The sequence below is a fragment of the Colobus angolensis genome, unplaced genomic scaffold, assembly GCF_000951035.1.
Source record: "Colobus angolensis palliatus isolate OR3802 unplaced genomic scaffold, Cang.pa_1.0 Scaffold3, whole genome shotgun sequence".
NCBI lineage: Eukaryota > Metazoa > Chordata > Mammalia > Primates > Cercopithecidae > Colobus > Colobus angolensis.
This window is the reverse complement of record NW_012116265.1, coordinates 24,028,542-24,044,232: the sequence shown is the minus strand read 5'-3', so window position 1 is coordinate 24,044,232 and position 15,691 is coordinate 24,028,542. Positions and strand designations below refer to the sequence as shown.

The window sequence follows — 15,691 nt, the reverse complement described above, 5'->3', positions numbered from 1 at the left end:
CCCATGTGTGGAATGACTTAGGACAGAACACCCCCAAAGGCACAGTTGCTGGACTCTTATGATCTGATCTAATTGTCTGGCTGAGGCGATCCCTCTGAGGGTGGAGGGATGGAGTTTCCTTTACAGCAAGGGATCCAAAGTGAAGTGACTACACTGTGACAGGTAGGAATTATAATAATAGGAAATATGTATAAATGGCAAGGAGTGTTCTAAGGGTTTTACTTGAATTATTACAATAGATCCTTTAAAAACCCCATGAAGAATATGTTATTTGTAGTTTAGTTGTAAAAATGAAGAAATCTATACACAGAAAGGTTAAGTAATTTGTTTATTGTTATAGAACCAATAAGTAGCAGAGCTTAGATCTGAATCCATCTGGGTCTAGAGCCCTGTCTTTAGCCATTATGGTAGGCTACCTCTTTAAAGAAGTGTAATGTCCTTGAGCAAAGCTGCAGGAGATGGGAAACTGGGCAAACTGAAGATGAATGTCCTGACTAAAGAGACAGCTACAGGCTAGCAACTGCTGCTGTGGAGAAATGTGGACCCAGTGTTGCCATACCATTTGAGTTTTCAAGAGAAAAACAAAATCTGGATTTATATATGAAAATTCCCAGGTTTAAAATGTGCTGCTGACCAATAAAACACACAAACAGGCACTCAGGTGTATGCAGGCACACACTTAAACTCACACTACCATGGACTACTAGTTTTTGAAAACTATATTAAAGAGAATGGACAGTTTTATGTTCAATCATCCTAAAAAGAGGAAATAATTGAGTAGATAAACCTTATACGGGAGGGAGAAAAAATTCCATTTATTTTCTTGTTGTTTAAAGCAAGTTACTTAATATCTCTGAGCCTCTGTTCCTTCATCTATAAATTTGTGTCAGGAGTTTGGAGTGGATAATCGTATTATCTACATCATGGAATTTATGTGGGCGTTAAATGAGTAGCCAACTATTTACAATGCTAACCTGGGACACAGCCATACCAGAACAAAATAAATTAATACATATATGTTTTATATAATAATGTATTATTATACATATACACTATATATAATTAGAATTAGCACAATTATGTTGTATTACTTTAACAAAAATATGAAAAAATGTGATCTGAAATTATGCATCATTGTGTATTACTTTTCTATTACATAAATGCTATTATTTAAACAAAACAATAGGACTAATTGGTAGAATCAGTAATAATAGGACTAATTAAATAAATCATATGTAAGAAAAATAAAACAATATTTTTACAATGTTGCTTCCTGCCTTCTGATATAGGCAATTTATTTGAACTCCTTTGAAAACGTTGTACTGGATATCTAAATTTAGTAGACTATAGTATTGTGTATTCTTTTTAAAAGTTTTATTGATATATAATTCACATACTACACAGTTTACTCAAAGTCTACAGTTCAATTATTTTTAGTATATTTGGAGACGTACAGCCTTTTTCATAGTCAATCTTAGAATATTTTCACCACCTTAGGAAGAAATTCCATATTCTTTAGCTGTCATCCCTCTCCCCTCCCATGACAGCTCTAAGCAGCCGCTAATCTACTTTGTGTCTCTATGAATTTGTCAATTCTAGATATTTCATATAAGTGGAATCATCCAATATTTGTCCTTTTCTGTGTGGCTTATTTCACTTAGCATGCTTTAAAATTTCACTCATACAGTAGCATGTATCACTACTTCACTCCATTTTATGGAACGAACGTTATTTCACTATATGGATACACCATATTTTGTTCATCCATTTGTCTGTTAACATTTGGGTTATTTCCACTTTGGGCAATTATGAATAAGCTGATATAAACATTCATGTATGAGTTTCTATGTGGACATGTGTTTTCATTTCTTTTGCATATATGCCTAGGAGTAGAATTGCTGGGTCTTATAGTAACTTTATGTTTAATCTATTGTACTGTGAGACTTTTCCAAAGAAGCTCGACCATTTGAAGCTTGTTCCTACAAGCAGCATATGAGTGTTCCAGTTTCTCCACATATTGCCAATGCTTGTTATCTGACTTTTTTATTCTCGGCATCTTACGGGTGTGAAGCAGTATCTTACTGTGGCTTTGCTTTGCATTTCCATGATGATGAATGATGACCAGCAGCTAATAATGTCAAGCATCTTTATTTATTTATTTTTTTAAGAGACAGGGTCTCCTCTGTCACGCAAGCTGGAGTGCAGTGATGTGATCATAGCTCACTGCGGCACTGTACTCCTGGGCTCAAATAAGCCTCCCACCTCAGCCTCCTGAGTAGGTGAGACCAAGGTGCTCCCCACCATGCTGGGCTATATATATATATAAAATATATTATGTATAAATATATATTATATATATTCATAATATATTATATAATATATTATGTAATATTCGTATATATAATAAGGTACACCCCACCAAGCTGGGCTATATATAATATATTATATATGTATATATATTGTATATATAGATATGTAGCCCATCATATATATATAGGAGAGATGGTCTCGCTATGTTACCCAGACTGGTCTCAAACTTCTGGCAACAAACAATCCTCCTGTGTCAGGTGACAAATAATAAATGGCTGGGATTACAGGTATGAGCCACTGTGCCTGGCCTTGGGTATCTCTTTATGTGCTTTACTGGCCGTTTATATGTCTTCTTTGGAAAGATCCTTTGCCTATTTTTAAATTGAGTTAGTTGTCTTTTTATTATTGAATTTAAAACTTCTTTATACATTCTAGACACAATCCCTTATCAGATATATAATGTTCAAATATTTTCTGCCATTCCATGGATTGCCTTTTTCACCTTCTTCATGATGTACTTTGAAGCACAAAAGTTCTTAATTTTGATAAAGTCTAATTTATTTTTTCTTTTGTTTCTAATTTATTTTTTCTCATGCTTATGGTGTCCATATCTAAGAATTATTTGCCAAATCTGGCCAGGTGTGCTACCTCATGCGTGTAATCCCAGCAGTTTGAGAGGCCTAGGTGGGCATATCGCTTGAAGTCAGGAGTTCGAGACCAGTGTGCCAACATGGTAAAACCCAGTCTCTATAAATACAAAATTAGCTGGGCGTGGTGGTGCATATCCGTAATTCCAGCTACTCGAGAGGCTGAGACAGGAGAATTGCTTGAACCCAGGAGGTGGAGGTTGCAGTGAGCCGACATGGCACCACTGCATTATGGCCTGGGTGACAGAGTGAGACTCTGTTTAAAAAAAAAAAAAAAAAGGCATGAGGTAGTGGTCTGCATTAGGCTGTTTTTTGCATTACTATAAAGAAATACATGAGACTGGGTAATTTATAAGAAAAGAGATTTAATTGGCTCACGGTTCTGCAGGCTGTACAGGAAGAATAGTGGCATCTGCATCTAAGAAGGCCTCAGGGAACTTCTAATGATGGTGTAAGGCAAAAGGGGAACAGGCACATTTCATGGTGAGAACAGGGCAAGAGAGAGGGTGAAGGCAAGGTGCCACACCCAGGCTCAGCCATTTATGAGGGATACATCCCCATGATTCAAATGTCTCCCACTAGGCCCCACCTCCAACACTGGGGATTACAATTCAACATGACATTTGGGCAGGGGCATATATTCAAACCATATGAGGGTCCAGCTTCATTTTATGCATGCAGCTATCCAGCTGTCCCAACACCATTTATTGAAAAGACAATTCTTTTCTCATTGAATGGTCTTGGCACACTTGTCAACTATAAGTTGACCATAGATGTATATTCTAAGATATATAAATGTAAGGTTTTTTAAAGTGCTCATGTAAACCAATAGGACTAATTAACAGATATTGCCTATATTGAATAAAAAATAATAATGACATTTCTTTCTGTCCTATATTTTTACTTTCTGCTTCCTTTACCATAATCCTTGCCTGAACTGCTTATAGCATTTCGAACATGCTTCTTTTCTTTTGTATAATATTGGTACTGAGCAGTGAAACATAAAATTCACTTTGATTTGCAACTCTGCTCTTAGCAAGCCCATATTGTGCTGAATCTGGATATCAGTCCAATGTGATGACATAAAGCTAAATATTTTTTCACAAAACCATGTGAACATGGAATGCTTAGGATTTTACTTCCTGCCAACAGCAGAAATTTTGGACTTCTAGGAATTAGTTTCCATCTCTCCAAAAATGCCTATCCACTTTGTTTCTACAGGCTTGTTTTGACAGATTAGTTCTTTGTCAATCAAGCATCTATAAATTCATCATATAGGCTATCCACAGTTTAAATGCTCACACACACACACAAAGTCTAAAACACTTTGGATGCCATCCTAAGCTGAACTTTTCTTTCTCACAGAAAATGGTTTTGAGGCATATAGGTAATTTGCACTTGTGAAATTGAAATTGGAGTCCAAGTAAGTTACAAGGTGGTAAAAAAAACATTGAGAAGTCTTGTTTAACTTGGCTTTTTCCAGTGCTTTCTTTTTTTAAGTTCTAGGGCTGCACACTTAACCTGCATTACTCGAGGATGCAATAATGCATGATTAATTATTGTAAATGCAAATTACAATTGCCAGCATCAGTGGGCAAGGGGAAATCAGAGACAGTGGCTATGAAAAACAGATAATTTATGTTGCATCATTTGATAACAAAAGCAATGTTGTTTTTAGCCTTTGTTCTTTGAACCACTGTATGAATTTTGTACTTCCACCCCAAGCTTTCCACATCCATTACTGAAAACTAGGGCTTTTCTTCCTAGGGAGACCAAGGAAGTCTTTCATGGGACCAAGACTTGTGATACTAAAACTGGGACAACCTTGGGCAAAACAGGATGGTTGGCCATTTCAGTCAATTAAATAAGGCAATGCATGTAAAGTACTTAGGATGATGCCTAGGATGCAAAAGTTTTCATGAGGGTGTCAGGGAAGTTGAATCTGAATTTAGGAGCACAGAGATACTCAGAGTTTTCCCAATTATGCAAATGATTTCACTCTACCTTCATTGTACTGAAGGTAGGTAAAGAACTTGGAAGAGTGGTGCCCAATAAGGGACTCTGAGATGAGCTCAAGCTTGTAGTCTTATTTTATTGTGGTTTATAAATCTCTAACAAGCTAGACAGAGAGCTTTAGCTAGGCTTTTTTATGAGAACCATTAGCAAGGATGACAGCAGTAGGGCAGCAAAAATGACAACAGGGAAAGACCATGCCGGCCTGTTTCTTAACACATGAAACTTAGAAAAAAACAACTGGGGGCACATTTTCATGTTAATTCCTGGCATTTTAGGGTTAACAAGTAAAATTCAGGATACTCACTTAAGTTTGTGTTTGAGATAAACAACAAATTTTTAATGTAAGTAATGTATACAAATTTTAATGTAATATTAAAAATGTAAATTTTAATATTGCATGGGACATACTTATACTAAAAAAATTCATTATTTAGTTGAAATTCAAACTGAACTAGGGATCCTATATTTTTATTTTCTAAATCTGGAAACTACGGGCAGGTGGGAACTTAAGAAACGGAAACTTATTTTTAAATTACGACATGGGAAAGCACAGAAATTGAGTGACCATCTAAGGGACAACTGAAAAGATAGAAATCATATGTTAAAAACTGTTATTGAATGTCAATGTTACCATGATTTTAATTTACTTTTCCTAATTTCTCATTTTTCCTACATTATTATGTTTTTAAAAGTAATATAATACATAATTATAACTAATATATCATTAAAAATAAAATATAAACAAAGTTTCAATGATGAAAAGTTCTAGAGAACCTCCTAAAAAATTCATTAGTCATAACTGGCTAGCTGTTATAATACACAGCCTCAAAATTTCAGCAGCTTACCCCAATGAAAGTTTGTATCTTCTTCACATAAAGACAAAACGAGTATTTCAGATCAGAGGGCAGCTGTTCGTCGAATGAAATTCAGGGACCCAGGTTACTTCCCTCTTGTTGTTGTAGGAAAAACTCGGTTCTTGCGACACGACCAGGAAAGATTAGGCACGCAGACACTTAAGGGTGAGAAGTTACGTAATGTATTGGGTGAAAAGGAAAAAGACTTTCAGCAAAGTGAGAGGAGCTCCTGAGTGAGAGGGACTCCTGTTAACAGGCCCCCATGTCACAGACTGACTTACCGGTTACCACACAGGAACGGGAGGGACCGGCTCCTCCCCATACAAACAGCGGGAACTTCCCGAAGCCCCACCGCTTCCTCCCAGCGTGTAGGCCAATGGGAGATTCTCCAGGTCAGTAATCCGATTTTTCGGCCTTCAGGGCGCCTCCTGTCTCTACACTGTGGCTCCCCTATCTTCAATACATGGCTTCCAAAATTACTGTGAGGTCGTTGCCATATTTATACCAGCCATGTCAAAGGGGGAATTGAGTATGGAGAATTTTGAGGGGAAGGACTTTGAGGTGAAAGGACATTGATTTTAGGGGCAAGGCTGGACATCCCATATATCACTTTTAATCCACGTTCTAGTGACCAGAATTCACATAGCAGTTTCTGCCATTAAGGACATGAATGAAAAAACTTAAGCAAACTAAAGGTACAACATGTTCCTAAAATGTTTCATGATTTTATGGCTGCTTGATAAAGTGATTTCTGAAAGTCATCTAGAAGAAAAAACATTTATAAAAAAAGGAAAAATTTCTCAAAAGAAAAATGACAATACTGAATCAATACATAGAAAGGGTACCTTCAGAATCATATATGAGGATATAGTAAGTTTATAATATTGAAATAAGAATGGAATTCTTATAAAAATAGACCCACAGAGAGAATGGAGAGCGTGAAGGTGACATAATTTTTAAATTAGAAGTTGCTTTGAGTAGTGTAAATAGGCTTTTTTTTTTCTCAGGACCAGTTAGCAAAACTTCCATCTAATCCTCGCTGCCTCCTCTTTTATTTGACAGTAGAAAGAAATCAAGTGCCTAAACTTAAGCACCTTGTGTGTCTTGACCTGGGTGGTGGTTACACAGGTATTTACCTATGTAAAAAATTCCATCAAGCTAAACACTTAAGATTTGTTCACTTTATTTTATATAAAGTATATCTCAAAGAAAGAGTTTGGAAAAAACAAAAGGAGAGGATCTCTGAGCACTTATAACAAAAGAATCTAATTAAACCAGGACAACCAAGGAGCCTTGTTTGAGGAAGTCATATATAAGCTGAAATCTGAAAGGTGAGTTGCAGTTAAACAGTCAAAGGGCATAATAGAACATTCTGAACACAAGGACCAGTGTGTATAAAGGCCCTGGAGAACTTTTATAGTTGCCTTTGACATTTAGATTCTTGAGCCATCTGATAGATGTTAATTTTTGTGTATAATATGAGTTATTTTTTCCATTATTACAGCATCATTTATGGAAGAAATATCCTTTTTCTGTTTATCTGCTGTCAACCCTATTATATACCAAGTTTCAATATTTGGATGAGTTTTTCCAAGGCTTCCATTCTTTTCTTCTGAAATACTTGGCTACATCTCCACTAACAGTACACACTCCCTAATTACTAGAGTTATATAAAAACTCTCCATATCTGATAGGTATTCCTCCCATCTTGAAGTTTTTTCTCAAGAGTGTTTTGGCTATTTTTGGCACTTTATTCTTCCACAATATTCTTCCGGTAATATTGATATAGGGGGGGCAGGGAAATGCTGGGAAGGGAAGGGCATGGTCCCTGGGTAGGGCTCCACCCCAGACCTAGGTGAGGACAGACATTTCTGTTTTCATATTCAAATGTTGCATTTCCCAAGACCACCTGGCCTGCCACACCCCCATCCTGTGCCCATAAAAACCCCAAAACCCTAGTGGGCAGAGACACAAGCAGCTGGATGGTGAAAGGAACACACCAGCGAACCTAGACACAAGCGGCTGAACATCAAGAGGAATACATGGGCATAAGAGCACACCAACAGATGCCAGCAGGAGACTGGCAGAACAATGTGGAGTTTGGCTGGGGCGGTCGGGGGAGAGCCCGGCTGCTGAGCACCCAACTCCAGGGGAAAACCACCTTCCCATGCATCTCCCTTCTGGCTCCCCCATCCGCTGAGAGCTACTTCCACTCAATAAAACTTTGCACTCATTCTTCAAGCCCAATCCGATTCTTCCTGTACACAAAGGCAGGAAACCCTGGGATACAGAAAGCCCTCTGTCCTTAAGGGACAGATAGGGGAAGGGGTCTAATTGAGCTAACACAAGCCACCTATGGACAGCTAAACTGAAAGAGCATACTGTAACACATGCCCACTGGGGCTTCAGCTGTAAACATTCGCCCCTAGATGCTGCCTTGGGTTCAGAGCCCCACAACCTACCCATCTGCATGCTCCTGCTAGAGGTTTGAGCATCCAGGCACCTAAGAAGCAAGCCACACCCCCGTCGCATGCCCTTCCAGGAGCATAAGGGAACTTTCCCATTTCAATATCAGCAAAATACTGTTTAAAGGTTTCACTGGAATTGCATTAAATAAATACATCAATTTGAGACAGAACTGACATCTTTCTAATACTGTCTTCCAATCCATGAATATGGTATATCTCTTCTTTTGGTAACTAATTTGTGAAAGAGTTATAATTTCCTTAGTAAAGGTCTTGTGTACCTTTTGCTAGCTTTTCTAGGTACTTACATATTGAGGATCCTGTAATATTATTTTTAGTTTCTTGTGGTCATAATAAAACATAATTATTTTATGTAACTGTATTTTATGTAATAGACATGCTAATTGCTCTTAATCAAGTAATTTATATGTGGATTATTTTGGATTTTCTACAAAGAAAAATCACAACCTTTGTAAATTATGACAGTTTTACTTTCTTTTTCAATCCTTACATATTTATTTCTTTCCTTGCCTACTGTGCTGGCTTGGAACTCCAGAACAATGATTAATGAAAGTGGTAATACATAATCTGTGTCTTGTAATAAATCTTAAAGAGAATGCTACATTGTTGCATAGATAAGTATGATGTTTTTTGTAGGTTCATTTTAGTTTGATAATGGTTGTTTTTCATTTTAGTCATGAATAGATGTTGGATTTTAGCCAAGTAATTGCATTATTGGATCTGATTATATAGTCTTTCTTCCTTAACCTTTAGTGTACTGAATTATCTTGATTGATTTTCAAATGTTGAAACAATGTTGCATTACTAAGATAAATTCAACTTGGTTGTAATATACTATCTTTTTCATACATTGCTAAATCTGACTTAATATTTTGTGCAGGATTTTCTTTTCTAAGATGGAGTCTCACTCTGTCACCCAGGCTGGAGTGCAGTGGTGCAATCTTGGCTCACTGCAAGCTCCACCTCCCAGGTTCATGCCATTCTCCTGCCTCAGCCTGCCAAGAGGCTGGGACTGCAGGCGCCCACCACCATGCCTGGCTAATTTTTTGTATTATTTTGTGTAGGATTTTTAAATCCATGGTCATGATTGAGAGCAAGCTATAATTTTCTTTCTTGTGCTCTCTTAGATTTGAGTGTCATGATTATACCATCTCTTAAAATGAATTGAAGAATGTTCAATGATACAACATTGGAGTTATTTACTTCTTGACCATTAGGTTTAACTTATAAAACCATAAAAGCTTGTTTTCCTTTTAGGAAGATTTTAAACTACTCATTCAAATTTTCAATTGAAAATTTCATTGAGATAATTATACATAGCTATAAAAATAATAGAGAGATCTCATATAGCTTTTACTTAGTTTCTCCCAATGGAAGAAAAATATAGTTATTAAACTATAGTACAGTAACATAACTAGGTTGTTGACATCAATACAATTTACTGGGCTTACTCAGATTGCCTCAGTTATATTTGTACTCATTTGTGTGTGAAAGTATGTAGCCACTCCTGCTTTTTTAAAATCAATGTTTGCATGGTAAATCTTTTTCAATTCTTTTACATTCAGCCTATTTGATTAGATTTGAAGTGAATGTTTTATACACAGTGTAGTGTTGTATCATGTTTATTTATCCACTCTGCTTCTCTTTGTCTTTAGATTGGTGTATTAAGATCATTTACATTTAAGGTAATTATTGTTAATGCTTAAGTCTTCCATTTCATTATTTATTTCTATTTGTTATAGTTATTTCTTATTTGTATTTGGTTTTTGGTTTTCTGTTACCTCTAGCTGTGTATTTGTTCATTCGCACACTGCTATAAAGAAATACCTGAGACTGGGTAATTTATAAAGAAAAGAAGGTAATTGACCCAGTTCTGCAGGCAATACAGGAAGCATGATGCTGGCATCTGCTTGGATTCAGGTGAGATCTCAGGAAACTTACAATCATGGCAGAAGGTGAAGGGGAAGCCATCACTTCATATGGCTGGAGAAGGACGGACAAAGAGAGTGAAGGGGGAGGTTCTATGCACTTTTAAACAAACAGATCTCATGAGAACTCACTCACCATTACCTGAGAAGATGATGCTAAACCATTCATGAAGGACTATCCCCATGATTCAATCATCTCTCACCATGCCCCACCTCCAACGCTGGGGATTACAATTCAACATGAGATTTGGGTGGGGACACAGATACGAATTGTGTCGAGCTGCATCTATGTTACTGCAAAGGCATGATTTCATTCTTTGTACGGCTCTATAGTATTCCATGGTGTGGATGTACCACATTTTCGTTATCTAATCCACCATTGTTGGGCACCTAGATTGGTTCTATGTCTTTGCTATTGTGAATAGTGCTGCAATGAACATACAGGTGCATGTGTCTTTTTGATATAACAATTTATTTTTCTTTGGTATATACCCAGTAATGGGATTGCTCAGTTGAATGGAAGTTCTCTTTCTAATTCTTTGAGAAATCTCCAAACTACTTTCCACAGTGTCCTTTGGCCAATCTTTAACAGTAGATCCGCTAGCTGCAAACTCTTGTAGTTCTCCTTCCTTTCAGAATGTCTTTATTTCCTGTTCATTCCTGAAGGACAGTTTCACATGATATAAAATTCATGGTTGATAGCTCTTTCCTTTCAGTACTTGAAAAATGTTGTGCCACTTCCTTCTCACTTCCATGTTTTCTGATGAGAAATCTACTGTCATGGCTAACCAGTTTTCCCAGCACCACTTATTAAATAAGGAATCCTTTCCCCATTGCTTGTTTTTGTCAGGTTTGTCAAAGATCAGATGGTTGTAGATGTGTGGTGTTATTTCCGAGGCCTCTGTTCTGTTCCATTGGTCTATATATCTGTTTTGGTGCCAGTATCATGCTGCTTTCATCACTGTAGCCTTGTACTGTAGTTTGAAGGCAGGTAGAGTGATGTCTGCTGCTTTGTTCTTTTTGATTAGGATTGTCTTGACTATATGGGCTCTTTTTTGGTTCCATATGAAATTTAAAGTAACTTTCTCTAGTTCAGTGGAGAAAGTCAATGGTAGTTTGATAGGAATAGCATTGAATGTCTAAATTGCTTTGGGCAGTATGGCCGTTTTCACAATATTGATTCTTCCTATCCATGAGCATGGAATTTTTTTTTTCATTTGTTTGTGTCCTCTCCTCTTTCCTTGAGCAGTGGTTTGTAGTTCTCCTCGAAGAGCACTTCAGGTCCCTTGTAAGTTGTATTCCTAGGAATTTTATTTTCTTTGTAGCCATTGTGAATGAGAATTCACTTATGATTTGGCTCTATGCTTGTCTATTATTGGTGCATTGGAATGCTTGTGATTTTTGCACACTGATTTTGTACCCTGAGACTTTGCTGAAGTTGTTCATCACAAAAGCAATGGCAACAAAAGCCAAAATTGACAAATGAGATCTAATTAAACTAAAGAACTTCTGCTCAGCAAAAGAAACTATCATTAGAGTAAACAGGCAACCTACAGAGTGAGAGAAAATTTTTGCAATCTATCTATCTGACAAAGGTCTAATATCCAGAATCTACAAGGAACTTAAACAAATTTACAAGGAAAAAACAAATAACCCCATCAAAAATAGGGCAAAGGATATGAACAGACAATTCTCGAAAGAAGACATTTATACGGCCAACAAACATGAAAAAAATGCTCATCATCACTAGTCATTAGAGAAATGCCAATCAAAACCACAATGAGATGCCATCTCACGCCAGTTAGAATGGTGATCATTAAAAAGTCTGGAAACAACAGATGCTGGAAAGGACGTGGAGAAATTGATACTATTTTACATTGTTGGTGGGAGTGTAAGTTAGTTCAACCGTTGTGGAAGACAGTGTGGCAATTCCTCAAGGATCTAGAACCAGAAATACCATTCGACCCAGCAATCCCATTACTGGATATATACCCAAAGGATTATAAATCATTATACTATAAAGGCACATATACACGTATGTTTATTGCAGCACTCAAAATTCTTTTAAGGAGAAGTTTCCACTTTCCTTATCATTGGATACACTTCCCTCTTTTAATTACATGTTGAGTCCTTCCCTCATTTAGGCTTGAGAAAAATGTCCTTAAGTGTCCTAAACTTGCCTCAAACCCACTTACTCATCAAACCCCACTTATGACTTCCTCAGAGGACAAGGGACATTTCAGCTCAGTTATCTGCTGCTATTCTCAATTCCTGCCATTTTTTTCCTCTTCCTTTGACCCCCTGGCCTACCTCTCCAGCTCACTGAAAACAGCCTCCCCTGATGAGCACGCCATTGTTATGTAATAGCTTAACCCTCCCCACTCACCTATCAGGGGGTGCCAAGCCTGCAGACTCACTCTGCTTTCCTCATAACTGCCCTGAGGAGAAGGCTGAAGACTGAGGAATCTTCTTGGTGCCTCCCATTTGATTGCATTTTCTTTGGTCAAAGGTTCCCTTATTCATGGGACCTGCCTGGGTGCAGGACCCCTTGACAGGTGCTCTCTGGCTGCCTGTCCTCTGGGCACTCTTGTCCCAGGTCTATTGTTTTCATGACCCACCAGGATGGCGCTTTACTTCCTCAGAAATTGTGATCCCCAGGAAAGTGCCCCACAGGAGGCGTGGAGTTGAGATGCCAGACCAACTCTCTTACAGCATGCGTTTCCAGGGCCGAAGACACGTGATTCACATGAAGCTCAAGAAGAACATGATGCCCAGACATTTACCTGTTTTTACTGATAATGACCAGGGGGCCATGCAGGAGAACTACCTTTTGTCCCGCGAGACTGTTACTATGACTGCTACCTGGAAGGGGTTCCTGGGTCTGTGGCCACATTGGACACCTGCCATGGAGGGCTGCGTGGCATGCTGCAGGTGGATGACTTGGCTTATGAAATCAAACCCCTGGAGGCTTCTTAAAATTTTGAGCATGTAATATCTCTGCTTGTGTCAGAAGAAAGACCGGGAGAGGCTAGTAGATGTAAGACTGAAGGGGAAGAGAGAGATCAAGAATCTGAAAAGGTAAAACTGGCTGAAACTCCCAGAGCAGGCCACGTTTATTTGTGGAGGCATCATAGAAAAAACTTGAAAATTCACTACACGGTTACTAATGGATTATTCAAGCGGAACCCTAATGTGTCACACATAATAGAGAATATAGTGATTATTAACAGCATCATACATACCATTTTCAAACCAGTTTATTTAAATGTCTATGTACGTGTTTTGTGCATATGGAATGCTAATGATATAGTAATGTTTTATAAGATGCCTGCCGAAACTGCTGTAGGATTTTGGTTTGTGGAAATATTATGAATGGCTTTCAGAAATTCCACATGATAACTCAGTTGTTTTTACAGCATATCGACTTGAAAACCTGGACTGTTATACCACCTTTGATGGAATATGCAACCCCAACTGGGGAGCAATGTTTGTGTATTTAATGAGGTATCACTTATTTATGGGGGCATGTTTAACAGCGCATGCACTAGGTCATAACTTGGGCTTGACGCATGATTCTGCTGGTTGTTATTGTTTTCGACGAACCAACTGTCTCATGGCTCCTGTTCCTGATCTTAATGATATGATGAGCAATTGTTCTTATGAGGAGATGCAAAACAGGTTGAATAAATGGGATCCTTGTTTGAGTGAACCAAATATTCCATACACTAATTTTCCTTATGTAGCTCCTCGTTGTGGAGACAAGATCAAAAATCAGAGGGAAGAATGTGACTGTGGCTGCCTTAAAGATTGTGCCAATGATAGATGTTGTGAGACCTCTTGTATCCTTTCTCTTGGCAGTGTTTGCAATACAGGACTTTGCTTCCGTGAGTGTAAATATGCTGCCCCGGAGTGGTTTGCAGAGACTTGGGTGGTATATGTGATCTACCGGAATACTGTGATGGGAAAAAGGAAGAGTGTCCAAATGACGTCTATGTCCAGGATGGAACCCCATGTTCAGCAGTATCTGTTTGTGTGAGAGGAAACTGCAGTGACCGTGATATGCAGTGTCAAGCCCTTTTTGGCTACCAAGTGAAAGATGGCTCCCCAGCATGCTATCAACAATTGAATAGGATTGGTGACCGTTTTGGAAACTGTGGGGTTGTTCTACGGCGAGGGGGAAGTAAACCTTTTCCATGTGAAGAAGATGATGTTTTTTGTGGAATGTTGCACTGTAGTGGTGTCAGCGAGATTCCCGGTGGAGGTGAGCACACTACATTTCGTAGTATATTAGTACGTGACATAAAAGAAGAAAAATGCTTTGGCTATGAAGCACACCAGGGGACAGACTTGCCAGAAATGGGGCTGGTAGTGGATGGTGCAACCTGTGGCCCAGGGAGCTACTGTCTTGAACACAATTGTACTTTTTATCAAGACCTGCATTTTGAGTGTGATCTTAAAACATGCAATTACAAAGGAGTATGTAACAACAAAAAACATTGTCACTGTGTGTTTGGGTGGCAACCACCAACATGTGAACTGAGAGGAACAGGAGGTAGTATAGATAGTGGCCCTCCACCTGACAAACAATATCATACTGCAAGCAGCATACTTGTGAATACAAACCGAGTACTACTTTTAATATTTACTCATTACATCCTTTTTCTGGTTTCGCTTCTCTTTGGTGGCTTTTCACAAGCAATAGAATTTATGGAAGAGAAAGTATTGAAAACTACTGAACCTGAGGAGTAAATACTAATGGGAGCCCACACAATGGAGAAAATCACATTGACACTTACTGGGAGTTGTAATCAATAGTCATTCTGATGGTTACATCACCTCTTAGCAATTTGATGTCATCTTGAAATAAAATCACTTGGCAATTTAAAAAGGGTCTGTGTGTTTAAATTTACTTAACATTTCCTGTTTGGTCATATTCTGAATGCTTCTATAGATGACGGCAGAAACTCCTAGATTCACTAACAAGAGGACCGGTACTCATTTAAGATTTGGGGCTAATGTTTTCTAGATACCCCTGTGGCAAATCCCATGTACACTAATATACATTTGCTCACACTCTTAATTTTTTTTTTTTTTTTTTGAGGCAGGGTCTCACTCTGGTGCGTAGCCTGCCAGGTTGGAGTGCAGTGGCGCAATCTCGGCTCACTGTAACCACTGTATCCCGGGGTTCAAGCAATTTTCCCACCTCAACTTCCTGAGTAGCTGGGATTACAGACACGTGCTACCATGCCAGATTAATTTTTGTATTTTTAGTGGAGACAGGGTTTCACCATCTTGGCCAGGCTGGTCTCAAACTCCTGGCCTCAAGTGATTCACCCACCTCGGCCTCCCAAAGTGCCGGGCACTTGGTACATGCTATCTGCTATCGTTTTCATTATTCTCAGTATTTTTGCATTATGCTAAGCCTGGGGAATCCCATATGTAATGTCTCT

The 15,691-nt window shown here is 38.2% G+C and overlaps 1 protein-coding gene across 1 annotated transcript; it reads left to right on the top strand.

Annotated features, from left to right (window-relative positions):
* Window positions 1–12,762: 12,762 nt before the first annotated feature.
* Window positions 12,763–15,129, top strand: LOC105517216 (disintegrin and metalloproteinase domain-containing protein 21-like). The gene is given in 4 exon segments (XM_011949650.1): window positions 12,763–13,063; window positions 13,066–13,585; window positions 13,587–14,140; window positions 14,143–15,129. Coding segments are annotated over 4 exon segments (2,223 nt in total). The 3' UTR covers window positions 14,991–15,129.
* The last annotated feature ends 562 nt before the right edge of the window (window positions 15,130–15,691 follow it).